Raw genomic sequence first — 19,181 nt, forward strand, 5'->3', positions numbered from 1 at the left:
GCTTTAATTGCTGGATTTAGTTATGTTTCTTTTCTGCAGTTTTTTTATTCCAACTTTCACATTTAATTCTGCATTATGGGTTTTGATTACTCTTTCTTTGTGGCTTTGGTTATATTCTTTTCTCCACTCACCTTTTGAGGCCTGTTTCGTTCACCTGCCCTGCTTTCCACATGCATGATTGGTCTGTCTCCTTAGTTACACACACCTGTCCTCAGTTACATGCACCTGTGTTTAATTAGTTCATTTGGTATTTAAACCTTGTCATGTCCTTTCTCACTTCTACTCATGCTGTGTGAGTATTGTTGGTAAAGTCTTTGCTTTGTCTGTGTGACCCTGTTTTGCTTATTCAGTTTTTGTACAACCCCTGGCAAAAATTATGGAATCACCGGCATCGGAGGATGTTAATTCAGTTGTTTAATTTTGTAGAAAAAAAGCAGATCACAGACATGACACAAAACTAAAGTCATTTCAAATGGCAACTTCCTGGCTTTAAGAAACACTATAACAAATCAGGAAAAAAAAAATGTGGCAGTCAGTAACGGTTACTTTTTAGACCAAGCAGAGGGAAAAAAAATATGGAATCACTCAATTCTGAGGAAAAATTATGGAATCATGAAAAACAAAAGAACGCTCCAACACATCACTAGTATTTTGTTGCACCACCTCTGGCTTTTATAACAGCTTGCAGTCTCTGAGGCATGGACTTAATGAGTGACAAACAGTACTCTTCATCAATCTGGCTCCAACTTTCTCTGATTGCTGTTGCCAGATCAGCTTTGCAGGTTGGAGCCTTGTCATGGACCATTTTCTTCAATTTCCACCAAAGATTTTCAATTGGATTAAGATCCGGACTATTTGCAGGCCATGACATTGACCCTATGTGTCTTTTTGCAAGGAATGCTTTCACAGTTTTCGCTCTATGGCAAGATGCATTATCATCTTGAAAAATGATTTCATCATCCCCAAACATCCTTTCAATTGATGGGATAAGAAAAGTGTCCAAAATATCAACGTAAACTTGTGCATTTATTGATGATGTAATGACAGCCATCTCCCCAGTGCCTTTACGTGACATGCAGCCCCATATCATCAATGACTGTGGAAATTTACATGTTCTCTTCAGGCAGTCATCTTTATAAATCTCATTGGAACGGCACAAAACAAAAGTTCCAGCATCATCACCTTGCCCAATGCAGATTCGAGATTCATCACTGAATAGACTTCATCCAGTCATCCACAGTCCACGATTGCTTTTCCTTAGCCCATTGTAACCTTGTTTTTTTCTGTTTAGGTGTTAATGATGGCTTTCGTTTAGCTTTTCTGTATGTAAATCCCATTTCCTTTAGGCGGTTTCTTACAGTTCGGTCACAGACGTTGACTCCAGTTTCCTCCCATTCGTTCCTCTTTTGTTTTGTTGTGCATTTCCGATTTTTGAGACATATTGCTTTAAGTTTTCTGTCTTGACGCTTTGATGTCTTCCTTGGTCTACCAGTATGTTGCCTTTAACAACCTTCCCATGTTGTTTGTATTGGTCCAGAGTTTAGACACAGCTGACTGTGAACAACCAACATCTTTTGCAACATTGCGTGATGATTTACCCTCTTTAAGAGTTTGATAATCCTCTCCTTTGTTTCAACTGACATCTCTCATGTTGAGCCATGATTTATGTCAGTCCACTTGGTGCAACAGCTCTCCAAGGTGTGATCACTCCTTTTTAGATGCAGACTAATGAGCAGATCTGATTTGATGCAGGTGTTAGTTTTGGGGATGAAAATTTACAGGGTGATTCCATAATTTATTCCTCAGAATTGAGTGAGTCCATATTTTTTAAAACCTCTGCTTGGTGTAAAAAAGTAACCGTTACTGACTGCCCACAATTTTTTTTCTTGATTGCTTATAGTGGTTTCTAAAGCCAGAAAGTTGCCATTTGAAATTACGTTAGTTTTTGTGTCATGTCTGTGAATCTGCTTTTTTCTACAAATTAAACAACTGAATGAACATCCTCCGAGGTCGGTGATTCCATAATTATATAAGTCCTCTGTGTATTTTTTCACCTCTGCTCCATTCCATTACCTCCAGTTGTGATTCTACTTTGGGAAATTTCGATTAGTATTTTTGTTAGGGAATTCACTGTGTTTTTTCACCTGTGTGGACAATAAATCACCTGTGGATTTTTTCCACTCTAATCCTGTCTGGTTACTGCTTGTGGTTTTTGGGTTCACCTCAGAACTACCATCATAACAGATATCTATCTATAAATTCCATTTTTCTCTACAGTTGCAAAATAAATGATCAATGGACTGCATTTATATAGCGCTTTTCTATCTGCATCAGATGCTCAAAGGTGCTTTACAATAATGCCTCACATTCACCGCGATGTGAGGTGCTGCCATACAAGGCGCTCACTACACACCGGGAGCAATAGGGGATTAAAGACCTTGCCTAAGGGCCCTTAGTGATTTCCAGTCAGACTAGGACTTGAACCAAGGATCTTCTGGTCTCAAGCCACTAGACCATCACCTCCCCTAATGATCAAAAACATTACCTTTCTGTTCTTCTCTGGCCTTGAACTGTGATATACAGCACAAAAGATATTTTGACGTCTCCCAACTTAGATGTTTGAAAACGCAAAACCTCAGCAACCGCTTCAGGTTCAGAGGTTTAAAATCAGTTGTCCTGTCAGTGTTCCTTTTGATGAAAACTGTCCAGCTCCTACCAATCCAGTGCCTTTACGGTGCCGAACTGGGACAAAGTAATTCACTTTCAGCCCAGACGTTTTGCAATTAATGATCAAAATGCAGTTATGCCCACTTAAGAGCGTTAGAGTGAAAAGATGGCAAATGGAGCATTGTGCCGTACATGGTGGTGGTCTTGCAAGCTGCATTGTGTCCAAGCAGTGAAGTGATGTGGCCTTCTTAGAAGAGACATTAAGGTTTTGGACACCGACTTGCTACCATAGACCTTGGTGAGACCGTGGAAAGAGACACCCACTGGGAGCTCTGAGAAGCTCTCGCTGGCGTGGGAAGGAAGGATGTTCTGGCCCTTATAACAAGGAAACAAAAGGACACAATTATATGAGAGCTGGGGGGCATAAAAAACAGCAGAAATCTTGGGCTGAAAAAACTAGACTATGGATGTCAATTTGTTCTTGCTTCAAACCACAACATCAGAGAAAGCAGTGTTTGTATTTCCATCTGCAGCTGGAGATTAGTGAAATTGTAACTGTACCTTCTCCTTGTGATTGCCAAAGGAGTACTGGTTTTCTCTGCATGATGTTGGTGAAAAATAGCCCCCTGCCGCTTCTCGATGACTTAATGCAGCAGCAAAGGTCTCTCCAAAAGGATGCTTTGAAAGGGAAATACCACGGAGCTGGAATGCCATAAGCTCCTGAGAGACCAAACAACAAATGAATACAAATAAAAATGAATTTTAAATGAACTAATTCAAATCGCAAGTTTGAACAATCAGTATTTTCTTCAACGACGTAAGTTTTAAACAATGTACACTTTACGTGGCTTGTATAAAGGGAAGCATAATTATTCATGTATAAAACACCACCTCAAATCCACGTTTTCAGCCCCACAACACTGTTTTGTTCTGAATAGTGTAATGCTAAAACAACCTATGCATAGATGATAAAAACAGAATTTGACAATATTTTGTGAAAGAACAATTATGAAGTTTCTCTTTTAGTAGCAACAGCAATATCTATGAGGTCATATTTCATCAGCCAGGCTGCCCCATGTGAAAATTATCCATCTGATCATGTGAATGCACAGCTGCCAATCCAATCCAAATGTTACATCCACCACATGAGTTGTGGTCCACATGACGCGTGGTGTCCTTCGGCACAGCCCATGCTGGACAGCTGAAGTGTTTTTAAATGGTGTATTGTCATCTGTAGTTTCAGCAGGCTTGCTAGCAAAGCCTTTATTGTTAGCCAAGCTGTTAGCAGTTTAGTTTGTTAGCCCGTAGCAGCTTTGTGGTATTTGCCAGAGCTAAGTCTGTACAGTAGTTGTGCTGGTTCTATTGTTTATCAGACAGGATATGGCCTCTGCAACAAAAACCTGTTAGAAGACATGTGGAGTTCGATGTTACATGCATGGGGCTAACTTCAGGCTGGCTACTGCACCCATTAGCATTACATTTGATGAATACTGACCCAAAAAATACATCATAAAATGTAAGACTAGTATATACAATTAGCAAAGTAGAGTGGGACAAGTTGTGTCTGAGATGTCATCAATTTTACACTTACATTTTGACCATACGCACACATAAAAATCATCTACTGTAAGCTTGACAGATCAAATTTCAACATAACAAGAACCCAGAAATGAATTCTGGTCTAGTTCTTCAATGGGTTTCAGTTGCAGCTAAGAGTTCTCAAATATTCTGGCTTGAAATCAAAAGATTCTCAGCTAAAAAAAAATGATTTTGAAAATCTGTGCCCTATCTTTGACCAACAAACACTCAAAACTAGTCCAGTACTAGAGGTGGGCGATACCGGGGAATTTTGGTATTGATCCAATACCAAGTACATACAGGCCCAGTATTACCAATATCGATACCGATACTTTTTCATATTTAAGCTTCATCGAGCCAAACGATCCAAAAGACCTAGGATAGAATTTTGCCAAACATTGTACATGACAACAAAATACATTATTATCACAATCAACATTTTTGTTTAGAAAAATATCACTCAACACAACTTAAAACAAAATCTCCTGAGGTAGAGGGCTGACAAACCACAATACAAGGGTGCACTGCTCGTGTTGTGTGACACAGCGCAGCGCTGCTCTTACAGACAGAGAGTCGACTTTGATGCATCTGCGTGTGCAGCAGTCAGTGCGTGCAGAGAGAAAAAAAAGCTTGAGTATCAATCTTTTTACAAGAGGATCGTTCAATATCAATACCAGCGTTGGTATCGATATTATTGATATTAGGATCGATCCGCCCACCTCTACCCAGTACATATCTTGCCTAATAAAGAATGCAAATATATTATTCATTTTTTATGGTCCCTAGATTTGTTCGTCCTGGTTATTCTTAAAAAATTTTTTTCTTTTGGCCAATGCAGGTTACCTGGAAAGACCACACGAACGTACGCCCCAACAATGAAGTAGAGGATGGAGTCAATGAGCATCACCAGCACAGCCAGCCAAATGAAGCCGTGTCCTCCAGCTATGGGCGAGGTGTATGAATTGCTCCACTGAATTCTAAGATGTCAGGAAAGGGAACGCGTCAGTCGTGTTTTCACACCCTAACTCTCAGTGGGGTTTTACACCATGACAGCAGAGATCTTTTTTTTGATGCTAGTCATATTTCTGCATGCTCTTACCTTGTCCTTGGGCCTCATAGCGAGAGACATATTGACTAGCGTAGCTGAAGCAGGTAGGGGAAAACAAACTCTGCAAGAAATGAAACATAAATCAGGAATCCAACAAAAGCAACAAGAAGGAAATGTCAGCAAATACATGCATACATTTTTATTTTTACACCATCTTTCTTTAAAAGCCTCCAGAAACAAACTATTCCCAGGCTGATCTGGCACGAAAAGTACAATGCATGGAAAAAAGGTCTTAGGTTTGCAAAGAGCCAAAATAATCCACAGCTCTTTAACAAGTGCCAGACTCACCAGGGCACTCTTCTGAGAAAAGCTGAGACTGGACTCCATGCCCAAGACCACAATGAAGGGGAAGAAGCAGAGGACGTAAAGAAGGCTGCCACTGAGGCCGGCGATGTATGTCTTGTCAAAGAAAGAGCTGACCAAGTAGCTAAAGGCAAGGATGCTCAAACCATAGTCACACAGGTACAGAAAAATTAAGAATCCATCACTCTGGGCTAGGATTTGACCATATTTCAGCACCAGCGTCAGGATGGCAATGGTAAACACCAGCGAGGTGGCGCACTCCAGGAACCAGGCGAAGAAATGGCTGAGTGGGTTGACCCCCATCATCTTCATGTACTGTGTGACAAAGATCAGAAACATAGTGGAATATTAATCAAATAGGCTGACTTTCATTGTTTTTGCACCACTAGTACTATTAAAAAATCTTGGAAGATACAAAGGGAGGAAAAGCTGATTGTGACCAAACCTCAACTAAACTTAAAGCTACAGTATGTATGATTTAGTGTCCTCTAGTGGTGAGGTTGAAGACTGCATTATACCACTGATAGTCACGATTTTGTTTCACTTCACAACTTTGTTTCTTTGCAACAGGAAAGTTGTGATAAGCAAACTGTGGGAGCTTTCATTTCACAAAAATGGGGGTTCTCAAACTTGTTAGCCTGGAGTAGCAACAGGTAGACAGCATATAGGGAAACAGACACATATTCTTCGTTTTTCTATAGAGTTTCAGTCGTGTAGGAAAATCTGAAAGGTGGAGTAAGATACAGGTGAACTCGCGCAATTTGGGGTCCACAAACTTGGACCGTGAGTTATCTGAAACTGTGAGTTAATGAGGTTGACCTCTAAAACTTAACATTAGTTATACAATAGTCTAAATTTTCAGGGTCCACAAATCGGCTATGAGTAAAGCCGAAAGCAAGTTATGCATACGAGCGTTAACGCGGTTTACCTGTATGTCCCTTTTGGGCTACTGTATGAACATGGCGGGTGCAACATGGCTGCCTCCACCAACAAGGCCCCTGCTCATGTATGTATGACGGGTCAATTGTAAGATCAAAAAAACACATCAGTTTGTTGTTGTAGGTATCTGGGCAGCGCATTCTTGTTTGAGGGCGGGCATTAAAGGAGTAAAATATGATGCATATCGCCTAATTTCTCTACTTCTGGGGACTTCTGGGGAAATTTTGGGCAAATTACATGCAAAACAAGGTGAAAATACAAAGAAAAAGTGATGAGCGGTGGAAAAGTGAACAGTGTTGCTGTTTGTTTATGACCCGGAGCTCAAACGGTCGAGTCGGTTGTGCAGACGAGAGAACATAGCTCCTCTGGTTCGCTGTTGTAGTCTAACACTTACTGACACAAACCGCTCCCATTCGCCTCGTCTTCCCTTCTCCAATGGGAACCGAAAAAAAAACTGCACTTTTCCGCGACTGCTTCAGTGATTGCAGCCAAAAACAAAACAGTACACTATTTTTCCCGTGTGAAGTTATGCTGTGTATATATTGCACAACGGAGCGGCTGTCCCTATAAGTGATCAAAACCCGCGATATCACGCAGGGTTAAATGAGACTGCGCTGCACTGTTATATACAAATGAACAAATGCCTATTAATGCCATATTCATTGCTGCCTATAGGGACTCCTAAATTCTACACACTGTAGCTTTAACTGTTCATCAGAATTTGTGTTGTCAGAGGAAAAAGCAGCAAATGCCAACATCAGCCTGCCTGCCACATACAGTTATTCAAGAAAAAGAAAGAAAAAACAGTACCATATCTCAAAATAAAATCAACATTCATGCAAAATTGAAAAAAAAAAACCTGGACTTTTAGACTGACCTCATGCAGCCTCAACTCCCTCTCATAAACCAGTTTCTTCACAAAATCTGCTATGAACAGAATCCAGGCCAGCATCAGAACGAGAGGGAAGACGGATGATGTGGCCTCCAAGAATCTGGAGAATTGACAATCAAAACAGAAAAAAAAAAACCAAACAAAAACATGGCATTCATCAGATTATACCTTCAGAATTCCTGCCAACTGGCCCCAGGGGCTACTAACATTTCAGCACTGAAGAACAACTTTCAGATTCATTCAGATTACTTCACATTTTTCAGACACACTTGGGAAGTTGTGGACCAAAATTTTGTAACTTTTAGTTGAATTTGGCAATGCAGCATATCAGTTATTGTAATTACACACACCACACGTGTGTGTGTGTAATATATATATATAATATATAATATATATATAAGAATAATTTATCAAATTTATTACTTGACAGAAAGTTAAGAAAAAGAATTATTAGGCTGTTCAAAAAAATAACAGCGTCTACATTTTTCTTTACAAACTAAACATTCACTGTATAAACTGAAAAATGCTTTAATGCAGCATTCCTGTGAATCACTAAACCAATATTAAAATGTATTTCCATACATGTAAATGTATGGAAATAAAAACTATTAAGTATTTTGAGCTTTACTCACTATTTTAAACATACTCCTATTATTTTGAACACAATTGTATACTAATATATAGTGTTCATACATTTTACTTGTATTTATGTTCTATAGATTATACAATATTTAGCATGTTTACATTCTTTCCAAACATGTTTTTTTTTCTTTAGCTTTTCATTATCTTTCTATACAATTCAATTCATTAACACCACGCCAATTCCGAACATGTTACTCATGTATGGTACGTGAGTAAAGTCTAGATGTTACCCACCAATCAGAGTGGCGATGTGTTATTCAAATTTAACATGTAGATTGAAAAGGTAAAACGGGGTTACAGACTTTACTTATATTTCTTCATAAGGTCCAATACTTTTCAGGTTTTCTTTCTTCTTCTTTTTAGGTTTTAAGTGCAATAAAGGGGCCTAAATAACTTTGAAATTTTTTGCTATATTTGAAATGTTTTTATTTATATGAACCATGAAATGGTCAAAAGTGATTACATGATTTATTGTAAGCAATCTATGAAGAGCTGTTAGGATGAAGAGGATGAAAACCTGGAGAAATTTCTGAAGTGATTTTTCGCTGGATTTACGTCTTTTGTGGGTGGGGGGGGGGAGATTACACAAACTCAGCGCACGGCATCACGGACTACATCATCAGAATTATTTTTGAACTATCTAACTGTTTTTCCAAGTTGACGAGAACAATTTTGGACTCCATTGAAAGTTTGTGTTGGGGAAGGTGTCGTAACAGCGGACCCACAACAGGGGGCGCTAATGAACGGACATGGATAAGGAAAGGAGGTAACAATTTAATGTTGCACAAGTACACAACGTAAAACAAACAAAGGTTCTGCCAATCACACACAAGAGGATTGCGGGCAGGCTCGAAGATAGGAGACCTCAGATGAACGAAGAGCCGGGACCCACAACCGCTTCCACCAACGGCCTGAAGAACACGAAGCCGCCAGCCCCGAGTCCCCAGTGTGGTCTCTGTCCTCCGTGTCGGCCCTGGTACTGCTGGCAGAAAACACAGAATGTAGTGAGTGTGAATCCTCACACCCAGCAACCTTGATTATTGGATTCTTGTGAGGGAAGAGCCTCCACCTCCAATCATACACACGTGCAGCTCCGAAAATCCATTCAGAGGAAATACCACCAGGAAAAAAACAGCTGCAAAACAGATCGATTTATTTTTGACATATAAGTCAGCAGAGAGATTACCTTGTATTGTAGGAGATTTCTCGGCGAGGAGGTGGAGTCGCCACCCGGCCTGTTTAGGTGATGGTGATGATGAGATGATGAGTGACAGCTGGTGTGAGGATGAATTGACGGCTGGTCACTCCCAGTGGTTTCTGGCGCCCTCTTGTGCTTGAAGCCCGCACTTCCAAGCAGGCGCCATCCGGTGGTGGTGAGCCATGCAGTAACCCTCCTCTCGGCGGCCCACACAACAGTTTTGTGTTCGACCTGTTGCCATCAAAGGACCAGTGAAGCCACCAAAATGTAAGTCCTTTTCTGTTGTTTATAAATATAAAAATATCAAATGGTACAGATCTATTTTGGCTGTTATATAAAACAATAATGTATGTTTTTCATTCTTTCAATGGAATGAATATTTAAGCAGGGAACGTACATTCAACTCGGCTTCGCTTCGTTGAATGGAACATTCCAGCTTTCACCTCATAAAATATTCATGCCATTGAACTCATGAACATTCATTATTTGTATAATATTTATCCTTTTGCAGTTTTTCTTTTCTTCTTCTGCTTTTTTATTAAGTTTTAGGTGCATTAAATATGCCTGAAATTTTTGCACTTGTTTTTCACTGGTTCATTTCTTTTAAAGAAACTTGAACAACGTTTCAGAGCTATCATGTCACAAATTGTGTTATTGCGTAATATATCATAAAATGTCCAGATCTCACACTTGTCGAGAAAAAGCGAAGCCAGTGATACTGGACTACTGGTATTTCTGAGATATCAGCATTCAGCACTTTTTCGAGAAGCACTGCAGGGCTACTTCAAAATTTGTTGTTAGGTTCAAGATGGATTTATTAGAAATAATGTTGTGCATCATTTTTTAACCAGACTGGAGCTAAATGCCTTCAGAAATTTGTATGTGTGCATGTGAACACGGTAATGATGAAATATGACCTGTGAGTTCTTACAAATGAAAATAACAGTAGTAGCCAGTAAACCAGTAGTGATCAATATGACTGGTTTTTATATTGTGTATTTATATTGCAAACTGTTTTTCTTTTTTACTTTCACTTTTGATACTCTGTGTGCTTCTTACTCTGTGTGCTGCTATACAATGCTGCTGGAACTTTTTTCTTGAGGGAGACTTCCCAAGGGATCAATAAAGTTCTATGTAATCTAATCTAACTAGAGCGGGTATTACGCCACATCAATACCTGCATGTGCCCTCAGAGACACTGTGCTTTGGTTTGTCTTCCTTTATGGGAGTGTGGATGTGTGCGCTTGTTTTCACATGTGTGTTTGTGTGTATCCAGGTCACTCACTCATCTCGTAGGTGACAGGGGTAGGGGAAGGGTTGCAGCTGCACGGCTAGTTCTGTGACATTCTGTCCGGTCTGAGTCTCGATGATGGCCCGCTCAATATTCTCCTGCACGTAGATGAAGCCCCGGTTGTAGCGTATAGACTTCCGGATTGAAATGTGTGAGTCCTTCATGAAAACAAGATCATGGACGCGGTCCGTAGGCATAACATTTTCCACATGCATCCGGATGGTGTAGCTCACTCTTCCAGGCAGGAGATGTGGAGTTTTGCTTCATTGTGCCTTCATCTTTAGGTAGCTTGAAGATGACACCTTGAAGACAGATTGTACCATCTCAGTACATTTAGTTCACAGTGAAGGACATTATTTAAGACTTGTGGGCTCTTTGTCCTACTTAGCAACTTTGCCTGATTCAGGAGCTCCCTAACGTGTGTGCATATCACCAAAAGGCAAGACAGATTTAGAAGAAGCACTGTAGATTAAAAAAATGTAAATATGGAGCTGCCAGCCTCTGTCACAGGTTTGACTTACAGTCAGACAAAAAAAGCCCTGTTATTATTTTTTCCATGAAATATAGCACAATATATAGTATTTATTAGATACTGCTGCACTGTGAGGGGACTGTTTTATTTTGCTGAGAAGGAATTTTGTGTATCAGGCGGCTCTATTTCCATTTAAGTGGAAGACAATCAGATCATAAAGCATCAGCAGTTTGAATAACACACTGGTTCTGGAAGGTAAAGGTGACACTATGTGTAAAGGAGTACAAACTACAGATCCTTGAACAAGCTCATAAAATTATACCCCCTGCTTAACGTCCTTTGAAGATGTCAGCCCCAAATGGTTTTCCTTCATGTGTATATATTTATACACTCAACAAAAATATAAACACAACACTTTTGGTTTTGCTCCCATTTTGTATGAGATGAACTCAAAGATCTAAAACTTTTTCCACATACACAATATCACCATTTCCCTCAAATATTGTTCACAAACCAGTCTAAATCTGTGATAGTGAGCACTTCTCCTTTGCTGAGATAATCCATCCCACCTCACAGGTGTGCCATATCAAGATGCTGATTAGACACCAAGATTAGTGCACAGGTGTGCCTTAGACTGCCCACAATAAAAGGCCACTCTGAAAGGTGCAGTTTTGTTTTATTGGGGGGGGGGGATACCAGTCAGTATCTGGTGTGACCACCATTTGCCTCATGCAGTGCAACACATCTCCTTCGCATAGAGTTGATCAGGTTGGAAATTGTGGCCTGTGGAATGTTGGTCCACTCCTCTTCAATGGCTGTGTGAAGTTGCTGGACATTGGCAGGAACTGGCACATGCTGTCGTATACGCCGGTCCAGAGCATCCCAAACATGCTCAATGGGTGACATGTCCGGTGAGTATGCCGGCCATGCAAGAACTGGGACATTTTCAGCTTCCAAGAATTGTGTACAGATCCTTGCAACATGGGGCCGTGCATTATCCTGCTGCAACATGAGGTGATGTTCTTGGATGTATGGCACAACAATGGGCCTCAGGATCTCGTCACGGTATCTCTGTGCATTCAAAATGCCATCAATAAAATGCACCTGTGTTCTTCGTCCATAACAGACGCCTGCCCATACCATAACCCCACCGCCACCATGGGCCACTGATCCACAACATTGACATCAGAAAACCGCTCACCACACGACGCCACACACAGCTGTCTGCCATCTGCCCTGGACAGTGTGAACCGGGATTCCATCCGTGAAAGAGAACACCCTCTCCAACGTGCCAAACGCCAGCGAATGTGAGCATTTGCCCACTCAAGTCGGTACGACGACGAACTGGAGTCAGGTCGAGACCCCGGATGAGGACGACGAGCATGCAGATGAGCTTCCCTGAGACGGGTTCTGACAGTTTGTGCAGAAATTCCTTTGGTTATGCAAACGATTGTTTCAGCAGCTGTCAGAGTGGCTGGTCTCAGACGATCTTTATGGCTTAAATATCTTAAACGAAGAAGTAATTTTTTCTTCCAGGTGTGCCTCATTTGGGACCATCAAGCTTAAGTTTGGTTGAATATGGTGATTATTATGGTTCACTTTCAGCAGGTAAAACATTAGTCCTGAATAAATATTCCTGTCCACTGGAGATGAGGGACTGACTGGTAAAAACTGGTTCATACGTATTACACATCTGTTTATGTCAGTATCACGCGTCGTCCTTCGGACTCGGGCTCAACAGATACACTGGGGCATGATAAACGGTTGTGACACATAAACCTGACATGTAATAAGATATTTATCACATATTACAACAAAATAATGAACAAGAACAATATAATTATCGTAAATCCATTGTCAAGTTCCACTGGAGAAAGACCAGGAGGCCTCTCTTCTCCTTCTTGGTTCCATTCAGCTGTTCAGTGAACAAGCTCACATCACTGTGTTTTCCTGGTGGTGTTCTTGTTCTTATGTCTCTCTGTTAAGTCATGAGTGCCCTCTTCACCAACTTTTTGGTGTCTCGCAACTTTAGGATGAGGACTCAAGTTGTAGAATTCTCCCTGCAGGGAGGCTACAACTCTCTCACCTTGATCAGACATCTGGTTGAACGAAATTATCTGGATCCTGTATCAGGATTCTGGACTCGTCATCAGGGTAACACAAAATGGGGGAGTGTCCATTGGCGAAGCCAATGAATGAGCAAATATTTGCACAAAACAAAAACATTTATCAGTTTGAACATTAAGGATCTGTCTTTGTGGTGTATTCAAATGAATATAGGTTGAATAGGATTTGCAAATCATTTATTATGGTTTTATTTGCATTTTACACAACGTCCCAACTTCACTGGACTTGGGATTGTACGGTAAGTTGGACATGAACGTACTCCATAAATATCTCAACAGCATCAAAAAGACACATAGATGGAAAGCTTACAGCTAACGACGGACCGTTTGTTAGCAAGTTCTTCATGGAGGAGTTCAACACCATCAGCAGCATATTCAGGCGATATGGTAAATTTGCGTGTTTATATGTATAACAGCCATATAATAAACCAATTATTAACCTCACTGCGCTCGGTCCGTGCGAAACACCTGGGTCTGATATTTCCCCGTACAGACCTCTCGCTCGGTTAATAATCTGTTAATATCTACTTACTTGCAAAGAGGTTGCGGTTTTTGACGAGATCCTGAGCAACATCGTTGAGCTGGTCAGCGGAATCGTAGCCTTGGTAGCGGTCAACTTGATGCAGGAGGAGATATTTACCATGAGGTGGACAAGGTGGTGACCTGCTTCAGGATGTGTTTGTTCTTCTCCAGTAAGACGGTCATGTTGGCTGTGACAAAGAAAAAAAATTACTCGCAATGCAAAAGTGACAGTTTTACATTCAGATTGGTGGATTTGTTGTATAACATCCAATTAAAGTGATAGTGTTGTGCAGTTGTGTCACACCGTGCTACAACACAAGGAAAGACAGAAATATGGAACAAAACTAGAAAGAAATCCAATTAAACATCTGAGTATCATAGATGTCATAACAGGAAACTGACATTCATAATTGCATGACAGGGAGATGCTGTGAGATATTCATTTTGAAAAGAGTGAAATGATTTCTTGCAAAACCAGACAGATTCACATTATCTGAAAGGGTCTATTTACGAGCAGTAAGTGGAAGACAGATGAAGAGTAAAGATATGTATGTGGCGCTGACAAAAGCAACACCTTCAAATGTTCACTCACAGAATTTGCTGAGAGTTTCCCGCATGCTGTCAACATCGATGTCCAGCTGCATCTCAATGAAATTCTTCACAAGGGAATTACCAAGGGACTTCTGGCGGGACTTGACAAAAAACACATTGAATTTAGCTACTGCAACTTGTTGAACTAGCTAACTTTATGATACTGGTGGAATATATATGTATATTTTAGCAGAAAATCCTGCGATTTAGATCAGATCATTTTTCAGATCAGTAAAAAATGTTTTTTTAATTTTATATATATATATATATATATATATATTGCCCGTGTGATCCCCGGGCTCTAGATTGGGTAGTGTTATAAATAGGTACCTGACATTTTCAAGGGTGGTAATTGAATTAAGCAAAGTTTTCTATAATGAGTTGGAATGGCGTGTGATTCGAGAATGTTTTTAGAACCTTAGACTTCAACAGTTTTTTTTAAGAACTCATCCCTTTTATTTCCTTTAATTATGTATTTTTTAATGTTAATTTACGGTCTTAATATTAGAAATTGTTTAGGTTCTTGTTATCATATACCACTATTATTATTTTTATTATTACTATTATTATTATTATTATTACTATCAGTATTATTATTTTATGTTTACTTCTATTTTGTCATTTGATTTTTAATGGACCACATGGAAATAAGTGTTTTCACTTTTTTTGTGTCATCCATGTATTTTTATCGTACTTGATCGTACTACATTGAACTTACTAAATAATATCACGCACTCACGCTTTTAATACATAGATGATTTACTGCCCCCTGCTAGATTGCTGTGTGAGTCCAGAATGTAAATATCAGTGTCCATTGTTCAGTGTTGTTAGCTTATATGTAGCTTCTCTAAAAATATTAGTCCTATCAATGTTCAGTTTTGGCACCGTTCATCCTTGACCCAAAATACATAAGGCAAATGTTAGCTCTCCCCAGTTTGTAAGTGATTAAATTGCAATCACACGCAGCTGTTTGTCTTCTGCATTGTGCTGTATGCAAGCGCTTTTAATTGACAGAGATGTGGAGGAAGACATTAAAGTATTCCACATTTCACTCATCGTGCCAACATGACGCTAAATCACTCATGGGAACAGCAAAATAACACTTAACTAAACTGACCTGAACATATTGAACTACAAAACCACAATCAATAATACTAACAACACTGTTAAAATAACACATAAACCACAATAACAACATTTAAGACCCCAAAACCCCAAACTCCCATGGTGCATTGCAGCATAACATCCATTGTTTATTGGTTGGCTAAAATGGCTAATTTCTCCAAAGATTTTAGTCCTATCAACTTTTCATTTTCACAGCATTCATCCTTGACCCAAAATACACTACATAAGCATACCAAAGGGCAAATGTCAGCTCTCCCCAGTTTTGCGTGATAAAACCATACACACGCACGCAGAGAGGCCACTTAAGGCTTTTATAATATAGATAATAATAATGTGTATATGATAACAAGAACCTAAAGAATTATAAATACATTAAGACAATAAATTAACATTAAAAAAATTACATAATTAAAAGGAATAAAGGGTTGAGCTCTTCTTCTAAAAACTGTTGAGGTCTAAGATCTAAGATTCTAAAAAATTACATAACAGGAATAAAAGGGCTGAGCTCTTCTTCTAAAAACTGTTGAGGTCTAAGATCTAAGATTCTAAAACATTCAGGACTGACATGCCATTCCAACTCATTATAGAGACTGCATAATTTATTGTGACCCTTGAAAAATGTCAGATACCTATTTTATAAACACTACCCAATCTAGATCCCGTGGATCCCCACAGGCAACACAATGTATATTCAGTCTATGGCTGTAGAGACTGTCTGCTTTTAACAGGCTCCACTCAGTGTGAACGCAGTTGTCTTTCCCCACTCTGCTTTCACATCAACACTGCAAGCTTTACACAGTTATTACTAAAACAATTCATCACGACAATAAATCTGTTTCACACTATTATGAAAACTTAGCAATAATCCAGAGTTAACATGTGTGCCAAGCCATGGTGGGCAGTCCATATCAATCACAGACCAACTGTGGTCCATTACACCAGTATATATATGTATGTATACATGCAGACGTTAGAGCTCAGCTTTCATTCTTTTCATACTGTAGAATTGGTAAAGTGCTGCTCAGAATTTCTGCAGATTTTACCATATAGTTGGAAGATTCAATCCAGTCCTCAGCGTACTTCTTCAGATTTGCAAATTCTTTCAAGGTGCTATAGCCTGGGTACGCATGGGGAAGACAATATAAAGTGAAATTACAAAGCTGGAAAGGAAGACAGATGTATATGTGTTGTTTGTGGCAAAAATTCACAGGTGTGCTGTGTTTCTGTGTGACCAGCTGAAGACAGCAGTGCACAAAGAACTATGTCCAACCAGCCCAAAAAAGAATCCGAGTGGATCAAAGTGGTCCATAAAAACACAACTTTGTACCTTCTCCATTATGGCTCTGGTGACGGGTGTATTAGGAGTGTACAGGATTTGCCCCATCAGCATTGGTTTGAAGAAGGCCCAGGCAATGGCACCCTCTGTGGTGTTGACCATGTCCAGAAATATATTCATACAAAAAGGAGCTGGAGAAGATAGGATGTGTGAAATCATCAGAATACTTGTCCATATGTAAAACTAGAGAGTGCTCAGAGAACACATACCTCCACCAGCACTTCACACAAATTTGTGTAACTATTAGAGACAAATATTAGCAGAATTACACAAAAACTACTCAACCAGTATTCTTGAAACTGAGTGAAAGGGTGGGTTTTTTTTTTTTTTTTGTATTTTTTAATACTGCAAGATCATATAATTTTAAATTTTTCAAGTGACAATGTAGATATTAACACTTTGCAAATGCTTGATTTTTGTTTCGTCATAAAGATCTGTACATTATCTCTTGAGAAAGTCACAAAAATGTTGAAAAATGCCCCTCTTGAAAGATAATGTATCTCTACTTAAAAAAATCACGCATATGCAGAGTGCTAATGTCTATGTTGTCTCTTGAGAAATTCATAAATACGTTGAAAAATGCCCAATCTTACAATGCCCCCCGCCTCAAAAAAGTGAAAACAATTCCTAGATTCTTAACCTTAGCTGGATGCACTCCAAAAGTTAATCATCTCTTTCTTGGCTCATACCCATTATAGTGGGGCAGATATGTGACAAAAATTGCCCAAGATGTTCACATCCAACAGAAAGTATGTAAATTTGCATAAAGAATTTTTGAAGTATGCTGGTTTCATATTTTGCCTGATCCAAGCACTTTTTCCAAGGGATCCAGAAGTAAAATGAGAATTAAAGCTGGCTGCCAATGTATTGGTTCATTAGACTGCATACTCCAATCTGTGACACATCATCATGTTTGAAAATCAGTAGCACGGTTTGTCAGTAGGAGTCAGTGGTTACAGTGTTGGTCCACTAATCCAATCACTAATTGGTCCGGTAAAATGCAGGCTCTCCTGGGAAACCAGTTCAAATGAACTGAAGCAGAAGTCCTGGAAAAACATGCTAACAATGTGAAACAGGTTTTAATCTGTTGGTTTTGATGAAATCCAAATTATATGCAGCAGTATTTTGATGGTGTAGAATATTACTGAGCTGGATCGGTACTGGTAAATTAGGCAGATATTTTACACTTTAGACTTGCTGACATACCTTAATCTGTCATTTTTCTCAATTTTCAGGTGGCTGTTCCTATGTGAAAGGCTTGTTAAAGAGTCTGTTTCAGTTTGTTGATAATACAATAATATTTTTGAAGGCAGTAGAACCTTTAGATAACAACAGGCCTGACACACTTCTTTCAATAATTTCTTAATGTATGTTCTTTATTTTCAGGACTTGTGGTGATGGTATCTGGTGGGGGTGAAATGTAGAGTAGAATTAAATGAATAATAATAATAAATGAATAACTAATTATTAATTATTATACATTAATTCAGCATATCAAATACACTTGTGTACCAAAATTCAGTAACTTGTCCCAAGATAGTGACTATCAATGTTTCACCATAGCAGTCATATTGGAATTCAAGATGGCAGCCAACCCAATGGTTAGACTTTTTGGATCTGTCAATGTTTAAATTCAGCATTTGAAAATACCCCTTGTATGCAAAATTTCACACTTTCTGCCAGAAGTGAACATCTTTTTCACATATCTACATATCTGCCCACTACTACTTTAACAACTTTGAATAAAATCAGTATAGTAGTTTTTACCTATTCCTCGTAACACAGACGAATGGCACCTAAAAAATTACCTCCTTGATGGAATATTCAATTGTATTAAGTAGATTAATAAAATAAAAAGCACAATCTGACATATTCCAGGTGAGAACCGGTTCACATTGTCTGATCGATCTGAATCATACGCCTCCAAGCGTATGAATTCCTTTTATCGAATATGTATAGCTAAAATTTACGTCTGTCATGACACAAAACGTTGCATCTAATGACAACCTGTACCTACACACTGTGCTGCTGAACATTTACAACAAGACTAAGGATGGAGGGGAAGATGTGGGCCAAAGTGCAACTCCTTTCAGCATGAAAGATGGAAGCAGTGCTTGGTGTAATGTCTGCAAAATGATAGTTTCAAGTGAGAGTGGAAACAGCAGAAATATATTCTACACACAAGTGCCCATCACTTTCCAAAGCAGCAACACGTCTCCAGTGCTACATCCAGGTTAGGCGGCGAAAAGGGAACGGCAATTTTTGAATTCAGCATTTGAAAATACCCCTTGTATGCAAAATTGCACAGTTTCTGCCAGAAGTGAACATCTTTTTCACATATCTACATATCTGCCCCACTATATTTGGATTTGATAATGTGGAATCGAGAAT

The 19,181-nt window shown here is 39.3% G+C and overlaps 1 protein-coding gene across 1 annotated transcript in view; it reads right to left on the reverse strand.

Annotated features, from left to right (window-relative positions):
• abca12 (ATP-binding cassette, sub-family A (ABC1), member 12) overlaps positions 1–19,181 on the reverse strand; it is a 325,660-nt gene that overhangs the window by 138,899 nt on the left and 167,580 nt on the right. The window contains 16 exon segments of the mRNA XM_034186027.1: positions 2,860–2,928; positions 2,930–3,036; positions 3,224–3,387; positions 5,089–5,151; positions 5,154–5,181; positions 5,183–5,222; positions 5,335–5,414; positions 5,642–5,971; positions 7,473–7,587; positions 10,613–10,931; positions 13,746–13,832; positions 13,835–13,861; positions 13,864–13,926; positions 14,331–14,424; positions 16,456–16,571; positions 16,775–16,921. Of these exon segments, the coding sequence (XP_034041918.1) occupies positions 2,860–2,928; positions 2,930–3,036; positions 3,224–3,387; positions 5,089–5,151; positions 5,154–5,181; positions 5,183–5,222; positions 5,335–5,414; positions 5,642–5,971; positions 7,473–7,587; positions 10,613–10,931; positions 13,746–13,832; positions 13,835–13,861; positions 13,864–13,926; positions 14,331–14,424; positions 16,456–16,571; positions 16,775–16,921 (1,849 nt within the window).

This window comes from Thalassophryne amazonica, chromosome 14, assembly GCF_902500255.1.
Source record: "Thalassophryne amazonica chromosome 14, fThaAma1.1, whole genome shotgun sequence".
NCBI classification, from domain to species: Eukaryota; Metazoa; Chordata; class Actinopteri; order Batrachoidiformes; family Batrachoididae; genus Thalassophryne; species Thalassophryne amazonica.